General features: G+C 47.2%; 1 protein-coding gene across 1 annotated transcript; it reads left to right on the forward strand.

Moving 5' to 3' along the window:
* Positions 1 to 109: 109 nt before the first annotated feature.
* On the forward strand, positions 110 to 26,394 carry LOC142881848 (vinculin). Its single transcript, XM_076016210.1, has 21 exons — positions 110 to 429; positions 11,596 to 11,666; positions 14,243 to 14,393; positions 15,483 to 15,591; positions 16,157 to 16,279; positions 16,371 to 16,531; positions 19,123 to 19,213; positions 19,313 to 19,460; positions 19,874 to 20,027; positions 20,151 to 20,326; positions 20,756 to 20,946; positions 21,582 to 21,781; positions 22,279 to 22,407; positions 22,527 to 22,676; positions 22,772 to 22,880; positions 23,532 to 23,834; positions 23,923 to 24,059; positions 24,142 to 24,318; positions 24,406 to 24,609; positions 25,032 to 25,136; positions 25,233 to 26,394. Exons 1-21 carry the CDS (start codon positions 262 to 264, stop codon positions 25,377 to 25,379), a joined length of 3,204 nt encoding a protein of 1,067 aa, XP_075872325.1. The 5' UTR covers positions 110 to 261; the 3' UTR covers positions 25,380 to 26,394.

Here is a 26,394-nt window from a genome sequence, read left to right on the forward strand (position 1 = left end):
TGGCCGACGGGCGTGACGTCGTGGGTGCGCTGGCGCCCGCAGCCTGGCAGGGGGGGAGTTTCTAGGCGGACGGTTCCACGGTCGCTCGCTCGCTCGCCCGGTAGTTAGTTAGTGAGTTGTGGTGGTCAGTGTCCCGGACCGGAGCTCCCAGAACCGTCCCCGGAAGAGAAGCCAGGAGACCAAAGCCGTCCCACGGCGCCAAGAGAAGGAAAGGAGACGTGCCCATTTTCCCCCCTCGGATAGCAGCGCAAAGTGGTCAAAATGCCGGTTTTCCACACGAAAACGATAGAAAGTATCCTGGAGCCGGTGGCCCAGCAGATCTCCCATCTGGTCATCATGCACGAAGAAGGAGAAGTTGACGGCAAAGCCATCCCTGACCTGTCGGTGCCGGTGGCCGCCGTTCAGGCGGCCGTCAGCAACCTCGTTCGGGTGAGCAGCCAACTTCATTTCCTGCTATTTTCTCTACCTGGCTGCCAGCCTCCCTCGACTCTACTCACCCACCTCCGCCAAAGAAAGTAGAACAAATATTCTGCGTGCGGTGTGTGTACCTGTCGCTCTATTGTCCCGTCCAGCGAACCAAACTTAGCTAACACGTTTGACCGCTAAAAAAAAAAAAAAAAAGAACACTCACGCACACACATTTCAAAAAGTTCCCCCGTGTTTCCATCCAGGATGGCTGTGACCTGCGGTTTTAAATCGGCGATTTTCCTTTTTCTTCTTCTTCTTTTTAAAGCTCGCAACCTCTTCCTAAGTTTTCTTCACGTTCGGGGGGCAAAGTGCAGTGACGCCCTTTCCCCCTTGGAAGAGAGAGAGAGGGAAAAAAAAATGTCCTGCCTACTATGGAGCTCACTGCCATTTGTAGACGTAAGGCACTGCTGCTGCTGCTACTGCTGCTGCTGCTGCTGCTGCTGGCACGTAGTAATGAGTCACAGGTACTGGAACTGGCTGCTGTCACACACTTTGTTCATGAAATCCACCTTACACTCTATACACTGAGAGAGGTGACAGTGGTTCCTGCAGAGTGTGTGGCTGAATTGGAGCACCAGTCAGTGCCAGAACCCCCACCCCAGGTGTAAGTCAGTTTATTACAAGCGAAAGGTGGGGCAGTTTATTGCTCAGCACTCGTTTGCCGTTGTTTATGTAACCTGCCAGTGAATGGGTGCAGTTTGAGACACGTTCAGTTGTTTGTCTCTGTCACTTCTTTTGTTAATAGTTCTACATTATGTGGAATTGACTTTACTCATTCAGTCTTTTACTTTTACTTTTATTTACTTTTTCCCCCCCTGTGATGTCACAAAGAGCGCTGATAGATTACCACGGCTAGTGACCACACCCCCGCCCCAGCCCTGGTGTAGGTTCACACTGGGTTTTCCTCTCCTTCCAAACACGTGAAACGTCCATCGGAGCATCAGTTTGAGCAGGAATTTTGAAACTCTGTGGCTTCGGGTCGTGTTGTAGGTTCTGTTTTCTGGAGATTTCTGATATTTCTGCTGGTCTTCCCGAAGAATAAACCTCCACAATGCTGCACAGTGCTGCTTTTTTGCCCTCTATAAATCTTGTGATTGTGCTACTTTGTCGAGAGGAAATCTCTAGTTTTTGTACTGTTAATAGATAATATTTATTTGCACTCGTTAACAGCTCTTTTTGATATTCGCTTCTATCGACCTGTGTTTCTTTGTTCTTTTTGATTTGGAAGTTTACTTTGTGCCAAAAGATTAGAACAGAATTTTCAGCACACAGTTGCGAGCGCCTTCCACCTCGCAGACGAGTGAGCAGACCTAAAAATACCACACCACTCATGGATACAACATCGTTTGACTCACTCCCCCGCCCAATGTGGTTCATACATCATGGCAACCATGAAGTTTCTACACAGGCTGAGCGAATCAAACGTGTTCCTAGCCATTAATTAAGCATTCAGAGATGGTATTTTTCGGAAGGTGAGGTCGCTTCATTCTTTTGACCCGAGTTGTTGTGGTTTTAGCAGAGAACCGACTACTAACCGCTACTATGGTGTGCCTCACTGCTGCGCTGTAGCTTTGATGGCAACAGCAAGGAAGTGAATGACAATATTACTATTTCCTTATTTGAACCTAAAGCATTCATAGGTTGCTCAGAGAGCGACGACGGCAAGGCTGTCAAAGATTGTGGCTTGTGGGGGAAGAGCGGAAGAGATAAAGACTAAATTAAGGCGGGTGGAGTTCCTGGGTGGTTTACTCTCTGTCGGCCCGGTCAAGCGCCGAGTCCCTGGCAGTTGTTGGGAGATAAATTTGGACAATTGCCCTGGTGTCTCCTGTCAGCGAGGAATTCCTCATTTGAAGGGATTGCCTCCCATTGGCCTGCAGCTTATTCAGTCACATTCTATGGCCTCTAACTGTTTCAGAGTGGCCGATCCTGGATGCCTTTGTTTACTGCAGTCTGACAGAAGTATTTATGTTTGCAACCGCAAGACTTTCTTCCCATTAGGTGGAACTGTAGAAGGGCCTTGTGATAGTGTGTTATCTTTTGGTTTGAGTCTGTCAAGTCATCAACAAAATACCATAAATAACACTGATCAGGATAAGATAGATACTTTACTTGTCATTCAGCATGTCAAGGCATGCAGCACTCAAGGTCTAATTCATCTAAAGCCGAGACAAACACATTCTACATGGATAGCAGCTATACCACCCTGCTACTTAACATTGAAGCCTATTTAAATTTTATAATAATAATTCGATGTGTACCAGTGGTCCCCAACCACCGGGCCGCGGATCGCGGCCGGTCCGTAGGTCATATTAATCCCATTTCATTCATTATCTGAGTGAAAAATTACCAGATTCTCTCCGTTACGCCCCCCCCCCCCCCCCCCCCCCCGTCAACGATCGCGCGTTCATGCCGGTCCGTGACAATATTGTCTCATATGAAACTGGGCCGTGGTGCTAAAAAGGTTGGCTTCTCACCCCAACGGGTCATAAGCAGATGACGGCCCTCTGGCGTCTGGATCTGCTCTAGGTTTATTCCTACAGGGGAGTTTTTCCAGCCCACTGTCGCACCTTGCTTGCACTGGGGGCCCAGTTGGTCTTTCCTCTGATAGTACAAAGCGCTTCGAGACGCCTCTGGATGTGATTTGGCGCTGTACAAATAATAAAGTTGATAGTGTGAATAAGCTAAAATAAGTTATAAGTATTCATTTTTTTTTATTAATTTGTTTATGCATTTTAACAAGCTTGTCAGTGAAAGTAATACAATTGATATTCCTTGTAAGTTTGTTTCCATATTAAGAAAAGTAGATAATGTACATGTTTTGTATTATTTTTAATCTCATTTATTAGCTCTTGTATGTATGAAAAACCAAATGTTGGCTAACGACTGACAGTGTATTGAAGGATTGTAATAAATTCGTAGAGCATCAGCCTCTCTTCAGGCACACCCGCTCTGAAATCGGTGATCAACTTTAAGTCTAGAGACGTTCCTGAATAAGTTGTCATGAACGCGGTGCTGGTCAGCGTTTCGCCGACACGTCGAAATCTGGCATCTGTGTGCAATCTCAACTCTGCTTGGGGTGAAACGATGCAGGCTCTCCGCACGGTCCGAATGGTGATCAGATGTTTCCAGCGGTGCTTTGACTAAATGAATGGGCCTGTAATTATTTCCAGTTGCCGTAGCAACGTTACAACATGAACGCTGTTATGATTTCACCGGGGTCGAGACTCCGATGTTCCTTGCTCTAGTTTTCGGCTCTCTTCCCCGCAGAGTCTCGTAGCGGGAAGCCTCAATGAGATGAAGTAAAGTTTCCTCGCCTTTAACTTTTCTGTCACTGATCGCAATGAATATTCAAAAAGCAGGACTCTTATTTACTTTTCACGTCAGAGCAGTAAAAAAGTCTGAATGGAGGAGAACTACTGTCGAGGAAAAAATAAAAAAAAATCACCCCTCAGAGAGAAAAGTACAGGGTGAGGCTGCCTCAGTGGAGGTTGCGACCTCGTTTTCTTTCTTGCTGAGAAAAACACATGTTGCCCAGACTTCCTGAATCCTCCTGCAAACCTCTTGAGGAAGATGTTTATGCACAGCTTACTCAGCTATATTTTTTTTTCAACGATTTATGATTTTTTATTTCTCTGTTTTGGTCTGAGATGGTTGTGGTTTGTGGTTTTCTCTTCCACGAGAACGTCTTCGGCTTTAAACAGGAAAGAGCGTTTAGACGTCCACTGCTGCTGCTGCTGCTGCTGCTGCTGAGGCCATCTGGTGCAATGACTGTGAAAAATCTGTAGATATGTAAATTATGAATTTCAGAGAGCCCTAATCTGATTATTCCAGATGCATGGAGATAGAAATGGGCGGTGAGGAGCTTCTTAACTGACCCAGTATTTTAAGCACTTAACCCGACAACGAACCAGTGCGATTAAAATATGGTCCAACCGAGACCCCACGCTGGTGCTCGGCGTCTCTGCCGAGAGGGTTTCTGATTGAGACAAGGCTTGATTAAGGATGAATGCAAGGAATGTCAAGAGCTTCTAGCGAGCAGGAATGCGTCAGTTCTCAGAGGCGGCGGGGGGGTTGCGGGGATTCATTGAATGACCAATTTTATTGGAATATGTAGCAAGACGCTATCAATTAGAAGAGCTACACTGGAAAAAGAGAAAAAGGGGATGTGCACAATGGTTGATGTCATTTTTATCGCTGATTTCAATATTTTTCAAATTGTGAAAATCTCTGCCAACAGGAAGTGTCAAAGATAAGGTAGCGCCGTCGTTTCAGCATGATGTATTTGCAAAGAGCATTTCCTCTGACCTGCCGCAGTCAAAGTAGACATGAGTGAATTTGCAGGAGAGTAAAAAATGAGTCTTTGCTTTCGTTTTAGCTGAAAGCAGAGCAGAAAACGACAGTAAGTTTAGGCTGGGGTAAATTGTAGATCAGCGCCCTTCTTTGTTGAAGGAGACATTCTTTAGAGTTGACTATACTCCGCTTATATCAGGCCTGCTGTACTTCATTCTTTTTATGGTCCGCTTTTATAGCAGTGTGGACTATTGTAGAACACCAAGCCTTCTTGTTTACACACATCCCAAATCCCACATGATTTGTGCAGTGTGGCACACCGTGTGGTTGACCAGTGCTTTCAATTTCAGTCGGGCTGACATTTATATATAGAGGTTGTTTTTTTTGTTCAGTCTTACACATGTTCATTCAGCTTTGAACTGCTAGATAGCAACACAAGAATGATGGTAAATACTGACTGACCTATTTCAGTTTCTCCCGGGACTCTGTAAACACCTGTAACCCTCGACAGATGGGAAGCAAATGTGTTCACCGGCTAAAATGCCCACAGGCAAACAAAAGTAGATGCTTCCTATTACTTTGGTACTCCGGCTTCCTGCTATTATGTGAGGGAAATAGGTTCATCCTGCCCCTTGGAAACTATAGGAGCAGCAACTCGAGGGAGAACTTCCCTGGTCTTTTTAGATGGACGCTATCGTGTTAACAAGGAGCACATGCAGCCTAATCTGTCGTCGTCAGTCACACAGACGTTAGGAGGCACGTGAAGGCGTTTTGACCCGATGAGGAAGTTGCAGGAAAGGAAGCACAGCCGCTGTCGGCTCCTCTCAGGAACAGTGGTGGGTGGGAAACCCCTCTTCCTCTGGAATGAGATGATGACAATAGCTGCGTTTCCATTACAGTTTTTCGCAAGATAAAAGCGACGTTTCTAAAATTTCGACAAAATACAATTGCGATTTGCGGGTGTGAAGCGCACAAGCCGCAATTCTCGTAAAATCTATGTTTGCTTTTGTTTGTTTATGTTTGTTTGCTGTCAAGAATGTTTTTTTTTTTTTTTTTCTTTGATTACTTTAAAATAATCTTCAGTTTCCTCCTCCTTCCAAAAATACACGCCATTTTCACTTGAAGTGAACTGGTCATGTTACCTTGTATGTCACGTCCGGTGACGTGTAAATGCGAAAAATGTGTTTCCATGACACTTTTGCGATATACCTCCATATTGTTACGTCTGAAAAATCACATCATGAGAGCGTCAAAACCTTTTAGCCATATCTGCCAAGCTTAGGTGTTTCCAATACCAGTTTTTTTTCTTGCGATATTTAGGTTTTGCGCAATTCTAGGGGTAATGGAAACGCAGCTAGTGAGGCTGATGCAGCACCGCCGCCCTGTTGTTGGTAAAGTCTGAAAAAACATTCCACGTCAGGGGTTTATCAGAAAACTCCAAACAAATGCAAAACAACTGACAAACTGCTGCACTCCACAACAGCTACAGACTGTAAGCGGTAGGACCTGGTTGAGTGGGAAGAGGATCCACTCCCTTTGACTTTCCCTCTCGGAAAATAAATGCATCTTCAGTTCAGCTCGGTTTTGATATTCTCTGACGGCTTCCCACACTTGAGAAGTGAGTGGCCTTCACGCCTCGGCCATTAATAACTTTCCCTAATGACCATTCCAGAAATGTTTTCCCATCGTTTTGAGATTGTCGTCCATCACGACCCCTGGATCCATTCGCTCCTCTTTTTCAGAGGGAGTGATTCGCACGGACGGGTGCCCCTCCCTGGTAACACAGTACGAGCCCGGGTGCTGCTAAGCTACTGCAACCTGAGCTGGTTGGCTGTGATATATATTTTCTCTTCCGTCCCGCCGCGGCCCAGCGGCCGTTTGATTTGTGACTTTCGTCGCCTCGGGCGCCTCAGGAGCCGATTTGATAAAGCGCGTTAGAGCCCGCTTGACAGACTCTTGATAAAGGCGTCGACCTTTACTGTCACCTCCCCCGCGACCCCTCACTCCTCCCCCTCCAATCCTCGACTCATTATTAGTCCCAAAGCCATTTGATACGGCGGACCACAGCACTTGTTGGGTCCGAGGCTATTGATCAGTCGGAGCTAATGGAGCGCCGACCGCGTCCATTAGAGGAGGAGGAGGAGGAGGAGGAGGAGCGAGTCCAATCGGGTTGCACTAAAAAGTCAGTTGGAGGTGGAATCTGTAGCCTGGAATGTATAGGATATTTCTCAGTTCAGGGAAAATAAAGAGGGAATAAAAGCCCCATGACAAAGGCCGTCTTTCTTCAAGCGGTTGGCGTGGAGAAGCTGTCATAAAATGTAGAAGAGGTAGAAGAGGTCACGACCTTCAGTCTCGGCTATGCCTTAAACTTATTCCATCTGTCTGTTCAAACCATTGATAGAAGAACTGGATGCCGGACTGGCAATGTGGCAATTCTTTCCCAGTGGTCACTTGAGGTACTGCAGCTAAAAAACCCATCTGGCCCAAAAAGCCCTTTCCCCCCATTAGATCACAATACTAGAATAGAATAGAATAGAGATTAATTTCCATCTGTACAAGTTAAAAACAGGTTAAAACTGGTACATTGGAATTCTTGTGTGTTTCCTTGAGTCAGTGTAAGAGATACCAATAGTCTTAAAAACACATAACAAAGTGCCTATATGGCAAAGGGTGCATAAGGCTACACTCCTAAATACACTATGCGTATTTACATTAAATAAATTACAACAATAATAGGGAAAAGGGCAGGTAGGGAGGTAGTTTCAAATGGCATTTGGACAGACGCGTCTCAGTCTGAACAGCTCCAAACACACCGATCGGTTTTGACTGCCTGTGACGTCACTCGACACTAGGCCCAATGTGCCAGACCAGAGAGCGCCATTCGAGGTGCGGAGCTGTAACGTAATGGAGCAGACAGAAGAAGTAGAAAACAACAGTCCCTGGACAGAGGAGGAGACTCATTGCCTCATCAGTCTGTGGGGAGATGGCTGCATTCAAGCCAAGCTCCAGGGATTGTATCGCAACAAGTCCATTTAGTTTTTGCCGCTGTTGCAATTGTATGACGTCACACACTACACGCTACGCTGGACGACGCTTCCGCTCTGACGTCGTTGCTACAGCAAGCTGTCAGATGGGTCAATAATGTGGCTCAGTCAACAGAGCCAGATCCTATTTGGACACTTGCGGAAAAACAGTGTGGACAGTCAGCACTGAAAATGGGATTTGAGAAGGAAACTGATTGGAATCAGATTCACCTGCAGTCTGAACGCAGGCTTTCAGAGGCATGATGGGAAGTGACACCACTGCTACATGATACATGGGGCCGCATAATGTTGAAGCCAAAAACTTTTTCGGCGTATGCGCTGGCTGAGCAACTACATTAGTATGACTGGGACCGATAGGACTGATACGTATTGGATCTCGGGGGTTTGGTTCAAACACATTTAACTCAAACCCAGAAACCCTTGCACGTTCGTCTAAAAGTTTTCCTGCACATTAGACGAGAATGAGCAGCGCTGTTGCCAGAGTGTTGCCGTGACTTCATGATTTCACCGGTCACCACCACCACCACCACCACCACCACCAACACCAACAGAGTATTGTGGCCAAGGCAGGCAGGCGGGCGGGCGGGCGGGCAGGCAGCCAGAGTGTGAAAGACGGCCTGTGTCTCTGCAGCCTGGAGGCTCTCGCAGTGGCCTTCATCCCTCTGGCAGAGCCGTGGCCTCCTGTCAACAAAGCCCAGCCTGTTCTGAAGGAGCAGCCACTTTATCAGGCTACTTCACAACACAGCCGCTGCATGGTGTAAGAAAAAAAAAAAGAGGCAAGCGTCAGTGTTTCCAGTCTATGTAAGTGAGACTGTCGGCCAGTAACAAAGTGACGCTCCATTTAAAAAAGAAAGTGACACTTCGAATAGTATTTAAAAAATGGAAATGCAACTGAAATCCACGTTGAGTCAGAGTCAGTCTGCACACCGGCGTGGAGGCTTTAACACGATGGATGGCTCATGTACAGAATGGAGTCGGTGTCTTTATTTATCCCGTATTGGGGAAATTTGAAAAATGACAGCAGCATATACGCAGTGCAGAGAAGAAGAGAAATATCTGTGCATTATGAAGAAATGAAATAATAGATTGTAGTGTTGGAGTCAAGACCCTTAAACGGCAGCAGCTGCATTCTTTTCCGCTATTATGTCATTGCAGTGTTGGCCGAGTCTTGACAGGTCTGGATCAAAAGATCCTGAGTCCGTCCAGTCCGAGACCGAGACAAGACAGACTGAAACTGCGAGATGAGACCGAGACCCTTAAAAATTGGTCTCGAGACCAAGACCAATCTCCAGTACTGCAACACTATTAGAGAGTAAGAAAGGAAAAAGAAATGTTTACATCTATATGGAAAGTTGGATTACTTACAAATTATTTGCATAATATTAAGTATGCATTTTATTGCACCGAGAAAAGTTGTATCCAGTGCAGTTGTAACGGCCTTGAGTTGTAGCCAAGCATTTGAAAATGTCCGTATCAGAAGCATGCGGTCCAAAAGATTTTTTTTTTTCAGGCATGGGGGCTGAAAATAGGGAGGCAGGCTGAGGGAGAGGCGGCAGGAGCTGCTTGACAACAACGGCGATAAACTCGGGGCCCCGCTTCTATTTTTGCAGGGAATTATTTGGATGGCTGCTGGGCGGCAGACTCGGCTTTGAACCTCAGACGGCAGGAAGAGACTCGGCCGGTTCGGAGGGATGAGGAACAGCGACAGAGTCCTGTTGCAACAGTCTGGGCTCACAGTTCTTGAGACACCGACCGTCGGCCGACGTTTTGTGGAAAATATGAGTCAGTCGGCGCTCATTGAACGCAGCGTGCAATCCGCTTCTGGTCCCCGCATTGTTTCTCTGTGGTGTCTTCACTCGTCTCCTGTGTGTTCAGTCTAGGTCATGTCTGAACTTGACTTGATTGTCCTATAAATCACACAGTTCACGCTTCAGCTCCCAGGATACTGCAGTAGTCTTTTCCGCAGCCACGTTCTGTTCTCTGCTCTTCAGTAACTGTGCTGCACTTTCAGCTGCAAACGCTGCTTGGTAATTTTCACTTTTTGGAGGGAAAAATTTCCCCCCCAAAATTTTGCAGATTGTTGGAAATGAGCCCGAGCAACACATCGCGATCCCATGAAAGTGCAGCTCGGTGGACCGTTTACCTTGTGTATTATTCTTTTCTTTGCATAACAATCAGTGAATCAAGTGACTTGATTGCTGGAAATGAATCACTGGCATTTCAGACGGCCGCAGCGTGGGAGCCCCGTCCTAAAGATAGCCTCCGCGAGGTGCGTGTCACTTCCTGCTCCCTGACGCGTGTTTACAACCTTGCCGCGCCCCTCGCTGCCCTTTTAGCCGAGCGGGACAGAATGGCTTTTTGTTAGCCGCTGCTGCTGATGCTGCTGCTGCTACTGCTGCTGCTGCTGCTGCTGCTGCTGTCGCCGCTGCTACCGCCTTTTTTTGTTTTGTTGATAGGGTGATAGGGTGGGGGGGGTGGGGGGTGTCGGGGCGCCGCACGCTCACTTCCTTCCTTTTTATGAAACCGTTTACCGCCCTGACCCCCCCCCCCCCCCCAACGGTCCGGGACGCAGCTCGTTTAAGTCAGTCAGGCTAAACTGCGTCCCGCTACGAGAGCACACATGCAATTCCTCTCAGCCGCGTCGAGCACACTCACACACACACACACACACACACACACACACACACACACACACACACACACCACCACAGAGCTGAAGTCATGACATGGGGAGGTGAGTCATTTTGGCATTTGCAGGAGGAAGAGGAGGAGGAAGAGGAGGAGGAGGAGGAGGAAGAGGAGGAGGAGGAAGCGTTCAGCTGCTTTACACATCATGACTGCTGAGGTCTAGTGACCCGCTTCTCCCCCCTCCGCCCATACACACACACACACACACACACACACACACGCGCGCGCCACTTCCCTCAGCAGCTGCTGGTTTGAACATCCAGGCCCGGCAGAAACGTAACAGGACATCAATCTGGAACGCTGCGTGGTTAAAGACAAAAAGTCCCTGGGGATGAGGGGGGTGGGGGGGGTAAACCATTGTGGTCACAGAGTTATTTTGCTCACACTCACGATACGTGACTGAAATATAAAATATGTTCAAGGTCCTGTCTGCTGCCAAGTCCTCTCAAACTATGTTCAAGGGGTTTTTAAAAGTAGAAGTAGGATCTGAGGGACGTGAGGATGGATGAGCCAGTCGTCGGGGCTGAGGGTGGGGCGGGTTGGGGTGGTGGTGGTGGTGGTTGGTGGGGGTATTTCCTGTTTCCAGCCGGGACTGTTTGAGTGCCAGTTTCATCACAGATCTTTATCGGCTGCACTCAGACACAGTCACTTCCTTCATCAGACCCAGAGCTTCACCATAGTCACTGCACTGCACTGCGGTCACTGGCTGTAGGTTTTGAAATCGCCTTTGTCAAATAAACACAAACAAACAGACAAACGTCTTGTCTTGAATTTCAACACAGTTGCTCAGCGGTGCGCAACGCTCTTCCTGTTGCGGCACAGTGTCGTCAATCTCAGGGTCTTTCACCATTAGCGTCGGGAGGCACCGTCGATGGTTCCCGCCAGGAGAACCGAAATGTATCAGAGGTCTGGTTGATCATCAGCAGCCCTCAGTGTGACTTGATATGCAGCGGCTGGTCACACTGTGTCATCCATCGACAGTACATCAGGAGAGAGACGATCATGTGTTTCCCTGAAGCTTCACATTCATTTGATTTGTGGCCGTTTTGCAGGTCTTTTGTTTTTGTTGCCGACACTTGATTGGATTTTCTGTCGTTGTTTCCAGGTGGGGAAAGACACGGTGCAAACCACAGAGGACCAGATCATGAAAAGAGACATGCCGCCAGCTTTTATCAAGTAAGCACCAGCGCCTCCTTCTGTAGACATCAATGTGTGTTGCATTCACACTGGTGGTATCAACAGCAGTGGTCAGACACGCCATGTTAAAGTTCATCCATCCATTGGTACCTGCTTCTTCCTGAGCCCAAGCTGTCATAGGGCCACGGCAGGGTGACACCCTGGACAAGTGGCCAGTTCATTGCAGGGAAGCATAGAGACAAACAAAGACCAACAAGCATTCACACACACACACACACACACACACACACACACACACACACACACCTTTGGACAATTTAGAGTTTCCAATTCACCTCACATGCATGTTTTTGGACAGTGGGAGGAAGCTGGAGGACAACCATGTTAAAGTCCCCTTACCTGCAAAAAAGGCAGGTCACACATTCATTTGTGCAAAATGAGCCACTGGACTGGCTAAACTTTTTCAAGATTCGAGATGAACTTTATTGTACCAGGTGAGAATTTGCTTTGGGCTCCATCCTGCAGCTGTAGTCATTGTATTTATTATACAATAAACACCTACGAAAATAGAAAGCTGTAAAAAGAAAGTCGCTGGGGATATAAATTAAGTGGTTTAAATCCTCAGACGCAACAATAAATGAACTGTCTTAACAGTGCTGCAATTTCAACGTTTTATTGAAGGTTTTTTTTTTTCTACATCAGTTTAGTTTGCAGGAAATGACGGAGGCCCGCAGTTCGCCTTAGAATTTAACTCTATGGGTTGAACAAACAAAACAAAGTCTCTGTGATGATGTAGGTAACGCGGCCATGTCCGTGCTTGATGTGGTCTGTGTGTTGGTTTTACTGGCCCACTTCACACCAGTTAAATCATTAACTCCCTCAGCTGCCGTCTCTTCCTATCGCGCTCTCTCACTGAGCTTTTATTACGTGAGAGGCTACAGTCGTGTTGGGCGGGGGGCGGGGGTCGGCTATAGGAGGGTAAGTGAGGGATCGGGGAGCCCCCGCACCCACCACCCATCCACCCCACCCCACCCCACCCGGAGCGCAAGGTCAGGGGATGAAACGCACCGGCAGGCGCAGGTCATCGGGCGCAACACATTTGGCGCCTTGAAGTCACATCGTCACCCTGTCGTCATCCATCAGCGCATGTGCCGGAATGCGTCTCCACCTCCACTAAATTTAGTGCGTGTGTCAGGGTCCCGCTAATGCACGGCTGCTTACCGCCGCCGCCGCCACCACCACTGCAGCGGTGAAGGACACTGCAGGCCGATGAAAATCTGAATCTCCATTGGAATATGACATCTAGGGGAGCATTGTGCTGCTATCAACATGTCGGGCCCCATTTCCAAACTACTGCTATTCTAACAGAGTGAAGGTGGTTGTTGCGCCCGGTGCATGGTTCACAGGGGGTCGTCCTCAGTCTCCTCCTTAATCATGGGTGGGTTTTCCAATCGCAGTGTCACCTACTGCCATTAGCTAATTCTGAATAAATATAAGAAGTAACTATTACAGCTTGTGTATTTTAAATAGTTTGATGGACGCAATCATAATCTATGACATTGCAATCCTTTTATTTGTAATATTTAGCATGTTGTGTTGCCGCATCAGTGAAACATGACCTCATTGACTTTAGACCAGGTTTTTATTGGTCAGTGGTGCTATCGCTGTCTGCTTCCTCGAGATAGCCATGCACCTGAACACACATTGCTATTTTAACAACGTGGGCGCCAGACGGGAAAATGACAGCAGCATCAGTCTGAGATAGCAGTTCCACTTGTGCTGAATCTCCTTCTTCTACGAGAAGAAGTTGAAGAAGACAGAAACAAGTGGTTCAACAGACAGATGAAGCTCTTTAACTCGATGCGTTGTGCTTCCTCTACAACACCACTACGGCGTTTGTTGAGGGCATGCCCCTCCCAGTCAGGATGCAGCATTCAGCAAGTGTCAAGTGTTTATGTGTTAATACACACTGTGACACACCACCCGTCTTGTTTTGTCCGCGATGCCTAAAACTGGGAAACGGTGATAATGTCCAGTTCCTGGTGCAACACTAGTGGGCACCGACCACTGTGGCAATCAATACAGGCGCATCTACAGGCCTGTTGTTTGCAAAATGTGTGTGAATTATGAGTAATAAGAAGGCCATGTGCACACAAAGTTTAACGGCGTAATGGAAATGCAATTCGTCCCAAATCATCTGAATCAGCTGTGAACAGTTTGGTAGTTCAACAGTTCACGGACTGAGAGGAACCCAGAGCACAGCAGCTTTCATTGTCTCCTGTAGCCAAAGTGCCAATCCGGAATAAAAGTTGCTGGAAAGAACAATTCAATGAATTCAGAATGTTTGAAGAAAGTTGTGCCAGTTTAATTTCTCTATCCAAAAAACAAGAAATCACACAAAGAATAAACAGAGCCTTTTGATTGTTTGAATAACCAATGATTTTTGTACCATTTGTTTGAATTACAATGAGGAGCATAAAAGCTACGTTTCAGCTACGGGCAGTGTTGCAGTTGAGATTTGGAAGAGTTAAAGTCCATCCAGATCATTGCGGACTGCTAATCTTCAGCGCCACCTGTTTTAAAATGATTCTTTTTTTTCTCTCCTGCCTTCACAGGGTGGAGAACGCCTGCACCAAGCTGGTCCAGGCTGCCTCCATGCTGAAGGCCGATCCATACTCGGTTCCTGCCCGGGATTACCTCATCGACGGCTCCCGGGGCATCTTGTCCGGGACCTCCGACCTCCTGCTGACCTTTGATGAGGCAGAGGTATTGCAGCCGTCCTTCCGTAAAGAACCTGAACGTCCCACATGATGCAAATTTCATTTTCACTGGCCTTTTATTTCTTTTAACATTAATGGATGTCTCTGAGATCCATGTCACCTTTGTCACCTTTTCTTCTTTAGCATGCTCCACTTTTAAATTGCCCTTTGTGATGTCACAAAGGGTAAGGGCACCAATAAGCTAAGCACCCTCAGCCAGGAGTTGGCTCTGTCCCCCCAGCACCCCATTGATTTTGTCCTCTCACCTTCCCTCTTCGCAGTGCACTGTTTATTATAATTTGTGTATGCATTTTTTGAGTCACTCTCTTATTTTAATTTAAGCATAAAAAATATTTCCAGTAAAGTTATTTTAATATTTTTTTATTGCATTGGATTTTAGCTATTCAAGTATAACAATGATTTTTCCTTTAAACTTCAGTATTCATTAGACAGTAAGCAGTACAAGAATATAAGTACAAGGAGAGCTGAACGAGTACAAGATGCCATTAAAAAATGGATTTCGGAAAACGGAGCTAAAAGTCTTGTTATTAATTTTCTCCCTGACGTGGTATCTTCACCCCTGAGGTGATGTAGATCTTCTTAAGGAGGGGTGGGCGTCCATAAACATCCCCCAGTCGCACTGTAGACCAACTGGTAATAAATAAACCTGGAGGTGGGCTGGACTGTCGTTTGTCAGCCTCAGCTTCCTGCTCCGCTCACTGGTAGGAGCAAAAATAACAACAACAACAAAAAAAGAGTTGCACGTCAGCTCTGCGGCTGCCGCCAGGTGTCCCGACGCTGTCTGCAGCCGTCAGCAGAGCCATCAGTCACGATGGTGCCGTCGCGCTTTCCAGTGAAGCTCGGGGACGACTGCGTGTCCACGAGAGGTGGCGGCAGCAGTTTGCATGGAGCGGCGGGACAAAGAGGCTGGAATGTCAGGAGGCAGCGTTACCAGAGCCCACAGAATGTGAAGGGAGTGGTGGGGGGAGGGGAGTCTGAGTGGGGGTGTGGGGGGTGCACCGTGACCTCTGGTGATGCAGCATCACGTTACTATCGCTTCATGTATTGTTTTTTTTTTATTCTGACAATCCGATAGGTCCGCAAAATCATCCGCGTGTGCAAAGGCATCCTGGAGTACCTGGCGGTGGCCGAGGTGGTGGAGTCCATGGAGGACCTGATCACCTACACCAAGAACCTGGGACCAGGTCAGCACAGCAGAGCCGTCCCTACTCTGCACTCTGCACATTGGCAATAAAATAAACCACTTGTCTCGTGTTAATTACAAGGAAATATTTTGGATACCGTGACAAGATTATTTTTCATAATGTGAAAAACTCAATGTGACAAAAGTCGCATAAAGTCACAGACATGTAATTTAAAAAAAGCTGTTGGGTTTTCATTCTCTTTTAATAAGTCATAATAAATTGCTGCGTTTTAAATGCAAGCGTCCTCTGAAGCTGTTGACATAATTCCTGCATCCATAATCTCTCTAAATCCCCGCAGCTACATTACATGCTTGTCCAGTGGATGATGATGATGATGATGATATAATGGTGTTGAAAATGTCCAAGAAGGACCATAAATTGTATTCGTAATGTGTTTGGAATGCCTGTGTAATGTTGCGGGCACTAGAAAAAGATGAAGTACATTCAGTGCACCGTTGCGTCAGACTTCCATGTCTCAATGCACTGCTGCATGCAAAATAGGACTCACAGTTTCTACACTTATAAAAATTTGCAATGCATTCACTTCTTCCTCTCTGCCCGTCAGGAATGACCAAGATGGCCAAGATGATTGACGAGCGGCAGCAGGAGCTGACGCACCAGGAGCACCGCGTGATGCTGGTCAACTCCATGAACACGGTCAAAGAGCTGCTGCCCATCCTCATCTCAGGTGACCTTTGACCTCCGCCACAGCCAGAGACCGTTCCTCGGGTGCGCTGCGTGCTTCTCTGAACAACCCGGCTCGCTCTTCCCGCCGTCAGGCATCAAAATCTTTGTGACCACCAAGACGTCGGGCAGCCACGGCGTGGAGGAGGCCTTGAAGAACCGCAACTTCACCTTCGAGAAGATGAGCGCCGAGATCAACGAAATCATCAGAGTGCTGCAGCTCACGTCCTGGGATGAGGATGCCTGGGCCAACAAGGTACACACATTTAATAATACTACTAAGCATTCTTTGCAGGTCACAGCCAGAAAAGAGCCACAGACTTATCAGCCCCTCAGGGAGGCTGCTGACTGCAGAGGTTGTGTTGTTTGTTTTTTCATGATTTCAAAAGAAATATTCTTCTTCAATGATGATGACATTTCGATTGGAACATTCTCAAGGAGTTTTAATTAAATGCAACCATATTGCATGAGCCTCCTTCGTCTTTGATGTTTGGTATTCTGTCTAGTTCCTGCTGTGCTTGTTCTTCTTTCTTCTTTCCCCCTCCCAAAAAAAAACACAACTTTTTTTTTTTCCAACTCCACCTTTTTTTCTTTTGTTGATGTTTTTCCTGTTGCATTCAGTTGGTGCGTCTGGTTCAGTATTTGTATTTATGTGGTTCTTCCTTTCTTTTCGCCGTTTCTTTCTCTTCACCCCCTGTAGAAGGTAAGTCAGCCCTCTGCCTCTGTTGCACCCTCGGTTGTGCAGCAGCATGTCTGGCAGTTGTGTGTGCTGTCTTGCTTTGTGGTGCTGCTGCGTGCTTTAAATCTTTATTTTATTTTTAATAAAGAAAGTTTTCAGGTAGTTGCGAGGTAACAATTTTGGCAGAAAGAGAAAAGCAGCAATTTCCATTTTTGTTTGGTTTAAATGTTTTTGTAGCACTGCTGTGTGAGTTTCGTAGGTTGTGAAAGATGTTCTGTTTTCGTCCTTGTGTGTCCTCATGAGTCATTCCAATCTCACCCCGTATGCATGTCCCGTGTTGACTATTGATTGAATTACTCTTGCAACATCGATTTGGGTTTTATTAATGAGATTTTTCTCAGCATTGGCCTCTCCGTGCTGTGCTGATGAAGAATGTCCAAGTCTGATTTTGCAGTTACCACATCGAAGGACACTTAAAAAATACCTACCCCTATTCACTTCACATTACACCCGCATCTCATGGCAGTCTGTATCAAAAAGCATTAAAACAAGATATTATATGCTGCTATTAAACATCATCAACTACCACATTACTACAGTTATATTACCGTTATATTACAGCACTATATTACCATATTTTACATATTATACCTAGGCAGTGTGGGTATCATGCACATGCACTATGTTAGTACTATATATTGACACTATAAATAATATACACTAAGTACCACATTCCATATGCTATAGATTAACATTAAGTATTATACACACTAATACCATATATTACAACATATGTATATGTATTGTACATTACAAAGGCTGTCCAAATATGTTTATATGGATACTGTACAATATTACAGTATCCATATAAACACCACAATATACTATTACCACATTATTTCAAGTGTAATAAGCTATGTATGAACATTGTCAATATTATGAACACTATTACCCATTTTTACAAATATGTTCTAGTTTTGATAAGCATCAAAACTATATTCATGATTCATTAATATTTTATAACATTCAGAAAGTTTGTGTGAATTCACATAGAGCTCCTTCTGATGTCATAAAGGGTAGTGATACAATGATTGCACTCCCAGGCAGCTGTTAGCTTCTCCCTCTGAGAACGATGTGCTTTTTCAACAAAGCATTAGTTTTAACAGGACACTCTATAATATATAACATAAAATATATATAATCATTGCAGCGGGGTGCTACTTTTTTTTTTTTTTTGCAAGGCTGCAAAATGCATAATGTGGGAGCGTTTAAATTACTATTATTGTGCACATGGTGAAAGGCTGTGGCGTAAACAAGGACGTCGGCCTTTTACCTCCCCGTCTATTCCACTCATGGACGTGTGCAGGTGGTTACTGGCCGCACAGCAGCTGCACAAGTGTGAACAGTAAAGCGATCGCAGCCGCCGGTTCACACGGCTCTGTGAGCCTCACTTCACACCTTTTGTGTTCACCCTTTTTTTTTTCTTCCCCTCTATGCTGGTTGTTCCAGTGCTGCTCTTTCACTGACAACTCAATTTGTTGTGCGCTCCTGGTGTGACAAAAGCAACTTTGTCAGTGCTCAGGCAATGATTGTGGGGGAGAAAGAAAAAAAATTCCTCGCCAACTTAGATTGGTCCGATTTTTTTATTTTTATTTATTTTTTTTGACTATGTTGAATAAATAGATTTAACCACTTAACTCATCTCTGTCCCGCTGTTGTTCTCCATGTTAAGCTTTATTCCGCAGTCCCTGGCAATGAGTGGACTCATTGTCAAGGGCGGCTTGTCGTCGTATTTCCATCTGCTTGGTTTGAGACACAGTGGTTTTGGCTTTTATAACTATTACGAACCTTATTGAGTGTGTGTGAGAGAGGGGAATGATGTAACGGCATGATTTCCTGTCCAGTGTCTGAAAGATTTTAAGAGTAAAGCTCGGCATGGACGACTTTATTATATCATTATTATTATTATTATTATTATTATTATTATTATTATTATTATTATTATTATTATTGAGGTTGCCTCACCGTCTTCCTGTGGAACAAGTTTAAGCAACGTCGAAATGAGCTGTGACTCCTCGTGGCATCGGTTGACTCCTACCTTCAGCCTTGTGTGCTTGTGTTTAGCCATTGGCGTTTGTGTATTCACGTCTTTTCTCCACCTTCCACAGGACACGGAGGCCATGAAGAGAGCTCTGGGGCTCATCGACTCCAAGATGGCCCAGGCTAAGAACTGGCTGAGGGATCCCAACGCTCAACCCGGTAGGTGCCGATGGTCCTTTGGAGGCGTCCGCTTGTGTCTCGTGGCGTTGCCGACCTGTGGCCTGTCCTCATCCTCCTTTTTTTTCGCGGTGGCGGCAGGAGATGCAGGGGAGCAGGCCGTCCGGCAGATACTGGATGAAGCCGGCAAAGTGGGCGAGCTGTGCACCGGGAAGGAGCGCCGGGACATCCTGGGCACGGCCAAGACGCTGGGCCAGATGACCGACCAGGTGTCTGAGATGAGGGCCAGGTACGTAAGTCACTCTGTCTCAGGGCTTGGCGGCGTCAGACGGGAATCTTATCTTCACTGTGCAATGGGGAAGTGATGTTTTGTCTCATGATTATGAGATTCCTGAGCTCATTATTATGTGATAAGGCGCCTAAATTATTCTTTATCCAGTGAATGCAATGCGCTTTCGTACATTTCCTCCAGGGACCTTGAAAAGCAGCTGCCGTGTGTTGAGCTCGAATCGACTTAAACATGTGTTTATGTTGCGTGGAAGAATGAGTGAGGCCCCTTTGAGCCTTTAAGTCACACTTTAAGTTGGGAGCCACTCCAGTTTTTTTAACGCTGTGTGAACAATCCAAAAATGTGGCTTTCTTTTTTTTTTTCCCCCTTTCTTTTTTTTAATGATTTCCATCTGTTTTCTGCGCCGTCCCCAGAGGTCAGGGTGCGAGTCCAGCCGCCATGCAGAAGGCGCAGCAGGTTTTACAGGGACTGGATGTGCTCACTGGCAAGGTGGAAAATGCAGCTCGCAAACTGGAGGCCATGACCAACTCCAGGCAGGTCATAGCCAAGAGGATTGATGCTGCACAGGTGGGCTATTAACCAAATTTCCCAGTATAAACATAGATCTTAAACCTCTACGTGCAAATATTTTAACATTTTGTGCCTTTCTCTCCCCCTAATCTCCACACCCCGATGCGCCACTCTCTGCAGAACTGGCTGGCAGATCCTCACGGAAGCCCCGAGGGAGAAGAGAACATCAAGGCTTTGCTCACTGAGGCCAAGAAGATTGCAGACATGTGTGAGGACCCTAAAGAAAGGGACGACATCTTGCGCTCCATCGGAGAGATCGCCGCCATGACTGCCAAATTGTCTGATCTCAGAAGGCAGTAAGTCAGCGCGCTGCTGGAAACACTACGTCATCGCACGCAGGCTTTTCTCTTTTATTGTTTGTTGGGGGCCTCCACTGTTAGTCTTTAGTCTCCTTACTAACATCTCTGGTCTCAGGTCACTTTTGCTGGTGAAAAAAGACTTTCTTCACAAACAAGTGTTGTTTCCATCTCAGATATTTTACCTCCACTTTTCCCTCAACGCTGATTCCTCTAGAGGTCTGGGCAGACTGTGCACACATGGTATCTCTTTCCCTGAGAGTCTCCATCCAGAAATAAAAGTTGTAATTTAACGCCATTTCTCAAAAAGAGCCTCGTGGCTGAGTTTGATTCAAAGCTCATTCGCGCTCAGACCTCAGCAGAACCTCGGACTGCAGACGAGACGCAACAAGCTCAGCTGCTTTTTCTGCTCTTCCCGCTGCCTTGTAGGGGCAAAGGTGACACTCCCGAGGCCCGGGCTCTGGCCAAGCAGATTGCCACGGCCCTGCAGAACCTGCAGTCCAAGACCAACAAAGCTGTGGCCAACAGCAGGCCGGCCAAGGCAGCCGTGCACCTGGAGGGCAAAATTGAGCAGGCGCAGCGCTGGATTGACAACCCCACCGTGGACGACAGTGGCGTGGGTGAGCTCTCCTCCCTCCCTTGCTCCCTCCCTATTTCACTCCCCTTCCTCCCTTTGCCTCCAGTCCTTCGCTCACACCTCCTCCCGCCCCCGCGCCCCCCACCACATTCATTTGGCTGCTGTGGCGGCGGTGGCGGCAGCGGCTCATCTTCTGGCCAGACACTTTGTGCACATGTTGACATTCCACAACTCCCTCTCAACACTGTCATTTGTTCAACTGGTTTTGGCCGCCGTCCTCCTGAACCTGGATATCATTGTCTTTGTTTACGGGTGTGTTGAGGTGGCGCTGCTCCCAAAATGATTTGCACTCTTGCGCCAACAAAAGAAATAAAAAAGTCAATTTGGTTTTCCAGTGGATTTATATCTCTCTTTTAGTCAGACAGGTTTTTCCTATCTGTTGACATGTTTAGGTGGAAGTTCTGCCAGAACTTGTCAAAAGGCAAGACGAACCTATGTCTCACCAAAAGAAAGATGAGCAAATAGAGCAAACACCAGTCTGGGTTTCCCTTCGCTCGCTGCTGATTTATTTCCTAATTTCCTCAAACAAATAACTCAACCCAGACGGAAGGTATTGATGATCTCTCAAAAGTTGACGTGTTCAAAGTTTTTCCATGCGCGTTCCCAATGTGTGTCCAGGCCAGGCCGCCATCCGCGGGCTGGTGGCAGAGGGCCGCCGGCTGGCCAACGCCCTGCCGGGCCCCTACAGGCAGGAGATGCTGGGGAAGTGCGAGCAGGTGGAGCAGCTCATGGCCCAGCTGGCCGACCTGGCGGCCCGCGGCGAGGGGGATTCTCCCCAGGCTCGAGCTGTGGCTCAGCAGCTCCAGGAAGCTCTCAAAGTAAGACCCCCACTCTACACTTGACTCCATTCAGGCCCACCACCTCCCTGCCGTGGTGCTGACTGACGCTCATAAAGAAACAAACAGCCCCCTCTGCTGGTGTAAAGTGGAAATAGTCAAACGGATGGATACTCATCCATCCATTCGTTTTCAATACCAGCGTCCTCCTGAGCTCAGGGTCGCAGGGGGCTGCTGGAGCCTCTCCCAGCTGTCATAGGCCCAAGGCAGGGTGACACCCTGGACAAGTGGCCAGTTGACCCTGAACTCAGGAAGAAGCGGGTATTGAAAATGGATGGAAGGAAGGATGGATGAATATACATATAATTATATAAAAATTATACAAATGCAGTTAAATAAAATTACTTAATTCTGAATTAAGATAAAAATCTGTTGTATATTCTGTAGAATTTGTTTTGAGTTTTTTGGACAAATCAGACACAAGTACAAGTCTACGCATTGTTCCCTAACCCTGGTTCTTGATCGTCCCCCCCTTCCAGGAACTGAAAGGAAAGATGCAGGAGGCGATGACTCAGGAGGTGTCCGACATTTTCAGCGACACCACCACCCCCGTCAAGCTCCTGGCAGTGGCTGCGACCGCCCCGCTCGACGCTCCCAACAGGGATGAGGTCAGTGCCGGATGATGATGTCACCACCGGGTGATGATGTCACCGCTCCCCTTCGTTAGCGCTTAGTCGTCGGCAGCGGCCCGTGTTGTGAAGCTGTCGTTTGTTTTGATTGTCTGCAGGTCTTCGAAGACAGGGCCGCCAACTTCGAGAACCACGCCAACAAGCTGGGCACCACGGCAGAGAAGGCCGCCGCCGTCGGCACCGCCAACAAGAGCACGGTGGAGGGGATCCAGGCCGCCGTCAAGTCCACCAGGGACCTGACGCCGCAGGTCGGTCACCGCTTTGATCGCCTCCCTGGCCCCAGCATGCAGCAACCGTCTACGACGGACTGCCAACTCTGGCTCTGCTTTTCGTTTTGTTTCAGGTCGTCTCCGCTGCTCGTATTCTGCTGAGGAATCCCGGCAACCAGGCCGCGTACGAGCACTTTGAAACGATGAAGAACCAGTGGATCGACAACGTGGAGAAGATGACAGGTGAGGGAGGTGCCACTACGGTTCTGGGGTCAATTTCATCATATTGCAGTTTAATATTGCAGTTTTTACCTCAATGTAACATTTAAGATTTTAATCTAGATATATTAATAATCATGGAGGGACTTTGAAGGCCATGCGCCTGTCGCCAAGAATTCTCCAAGAAATGAGCGCAGTCAGTCATGAACCTCGCCGTACGTCACTGCCCCCTATCAGTGCGGCACGGTACTTTCTGCCTCACCTTGTATATATTTATACTGCGCTTCATCACCAATCAGAAAAACTACATTTGTCACAAACATTCGTTATATATATTATACAAACTGTGGCACGTCAACACGAGTCATCAGACGTGTATATTGGCAATATACAGAGAGACAGTAATGGGCTTCAGTCAGTTTGTGTGGCGAAGCAACGTCACAGCGTCTCACTGTGCTCCCATTGGTTTGAACAGGAAATGCAAAAATTCTGCGATTTCTTGCCATAAAATTGTTGAAATCATACAGAAAGCAAGGTCGTAGAACAGTCACGTGGCAAAACCTTTCTCTCATCATTCGTTTATTAGCAATTTACTCGGTGACAGCTGAGGCAGTGTCTCACTGGTCACTGGCACTCGCCCAGTCCCCTCAATTCCAACACGTTGTTGATGTTCAGGTCTGGTGGACGAGGCCATCGACACCAAGTCCCTCCTGGACGCCTCGGAGGAGGCCATCAAGAAGGACCTGGACAAGTGTCGCGTGGCCATGACCAACCATCAGCCTCAGATGCTGGTCGCCGGCGCCACCAGCATCGCCCGCCGAGCCAACCGCATCCTGCTGGTGGCCAAGCGAGAGGTGGAGAACTCGGAGGATCCCAAATTCCGGGAGGTGGTGAAGGCGGCGTCCGACGAGCTGAGCCAGACCATTTCTCCCATGGTGATGGACGCCAAGGCGGTGGCCGGAAACATCCAGGATCCAAGTAGGACGCTCGCAGAATTCAAGATGCTGCTCTACTGCAGGGAGCTTTCGATCATTGAATGAACTTGTGACTGTATTGCCGTCACCAGGTCTTCAGAAGGGTTTCCTGGACTCGGGCTACAAGATTCTCAGCGCTGTGGCGAAGGTCAGGGAGGCGTTCCAGCCACAGGAGCCCGACTTCCCGCCTCCTCCTCCTCCGGAGCTGGATCAGCTGACTGTGAGTCGTCTTGACGGGTTTTTGGCCTCAAAACTAATTTTCCCAAAAGGCCTCGCAAAACTCTGATTTAAATTTTTCCACGTAGCTGAACGAAGCAGCGCCGCCCAAACCTCCACTTCCCGAGGGTGAGGTTCCACCTCCCAGGCCCCCCCCGCCAGAGGAGAAGGACGAGGAGTTCCCTGAGCAGAAGGCCGGCGACATGGTCAACGAGCCCATGATGGTGGCTGCCAGGCAGCTCCACGATGAAGCCCGCAAGTGGTCCAGCAAAGTAAGTGGCCCTACTTTCACCTGCAGCCTGTGACCTTTCAAAGTCTCACTCTTTACGATTGATGGCGTCCCTGGTCATCCATCGCAGGGAAACGACATCATCGGCGCTGCCAAGCGGATGGCCTTGCTCATGGCCGAGATGTCGCGTCTGGTGCGCGGAGGCAGCGGAAACAAGCGCGCCCTCATCCAGTGTGCCAAGGACATCGCCAAGGCCTCGGACGAGGTCACGCGGCTGGCCAAGGAGGTGGCCAAGCAGTGCACCGACAAGCGCATCAGGACCAACCTGCTCCAGGTGCCTCCACTGCTCCTCCGCTGGGGCTCTCACGTCACAGCTCACGTGTTCTGCTCATTTTCACCTCTCTGTTTTTCCTCATTGGTCATCACCATCACTTGTGGAGCAGTTTCAAAATGATTAATTATGTAATTAGCCCTCTGTTTATAGCCCCCCTGCTAAAACACTTGGTTTTACCTTCCTGCTAAAACTGATGCCTTGTTGGATTTTGCACGCCGACGAGGTATCAGTGCCTTTTGTGACATCACAAAGGGTTGATTTCAAAGGTCAAAGTAAGTTTCCTAAGCAAGTTTTTCACTTTTTAATGATTTTTTTTGGTAAGGACAGAGATGCTGTGTGCTGTTAAACCTTTTTTTTGCACAATATGGGACCTTCTACACTTGTACACTAATGTTTTGACATGACCTTTTCTCCTCCGACAGGTGTGCGAGCGTATTCCCACCATCAGCACTCAGCTCAAGATTCTGTCCACAGTCAAGGCCACCATGTTGGGTCGTACCAACATCAGCGAAGAGGAGTCGGAGCAGGTGGGTCTTCGTCACGCGGCCAGCGTGTCTCAGTTAGAAAAGACCAGTGCAGTACCGTTCCTCACTCTTGCCTTGTCTGCGTCTCTCTCCCAACAGGCCACTGAGATGTTGGTGCACAACGCTCAGAACCTGATGCAGTCGGTCAAGGAGACGGTCAGGGAGGCGGAGGCAGCTTCCATCAAGATCCGAACGGACGCAGGCTTCACCCTCCACTGGGTCAGGAAGACCCCCTGGTACCAGTAAGACAAGGGCCCGCCGTTCTTCTGCTTCACGGTGGGGCCACTGAGCCATCCGGGAGGATGTCGAATGGACAGATACACATTTTATCAGAGCTATGACACCGGCGCCCCCTATCCCAGTACGGGCAGTTTCTGTATTCGTCCCTTGTCCTGTCTGTAACAGTTGCTGTTCTTGTAGATTTTAAACAAATGGGACGGTAAGTGCAAGTCATGGGTTAGATTCTATCTGGGAAATCTTTTTTCTCTCCGAATGAGCGTAAAAACGTTATTATTAAGCTTATTTTGACAAATCCCGTGCAGGAAAATATGTACGTTATGATCAGAATCTGAATATTTAGCGGTTGGTTTTGGCTTCCTATAGGGCACACACGGCTCAAGTCAAATTCAAAATAGTATTTTTTTCCCCCCTTGAGACATTTTTATATCTTTGTACTGATAATTGTATTATCTATCATGTGTTCGCCTTGGATAAGCACATGATCGTCAGGAGTTGTTACAAGTACAACGTTGGCCTATGTTAAGCACACGCAAAATGTACACATTGATATTATTCGTGTTTACACTATGCTATAGCGTCATGAATGAAATACAAACACTGTTCAGAATGTTGCTGTAATGCATTTGTAGCAGGATTTATGTTTTTTTTTATACAAGTTCTGCCAAAGATGTTCTGCCATGATGTTTGAAAGTATAGTTTGCAATATGTGATGTGTTAACAAAGGGCTTTTTTTTTTTTTTTTTAAACCCAGCCTTTAAAAAGAAAGCTGAGATGCTCTATAAAATGTAAATACAGAGGATTTAAATAATTACGAAATAAATAAAACAATGGGTACAAAAATAGAACATTTAAACACTACTAGTTGAGCGATGGTATCAAAGTAGAGCCATGCCATTTACTGGCAATTTTATTTACATGTTATAAAGCATCTCCACTTATTTGGGTGCAGTGTTAAATTAATAATAAAAAAAAAGGAAATCAAAATTAAATTGAACAAAAACAAGATATGGTTTACACTGTT

Source organism: Nelusetta ayraudi, unplaced genomic scaffold (genome assembly GCF_046127955.1).
Source record: "Nelusetta ayraudi isolate G7.1 ecotype Tasmania unplaced genomic scaffold, CSIRO-AGI_Nayr_v1 ptg000220l, whole genome shotgun sequence".
NCBI classification, from domain to species: Eukaryota; Metazoa; Chordata; class Actinopteri; order Tetraodontiformes; family Monacanthidae; genus Nelusetta; species Nelusetta ayraudi.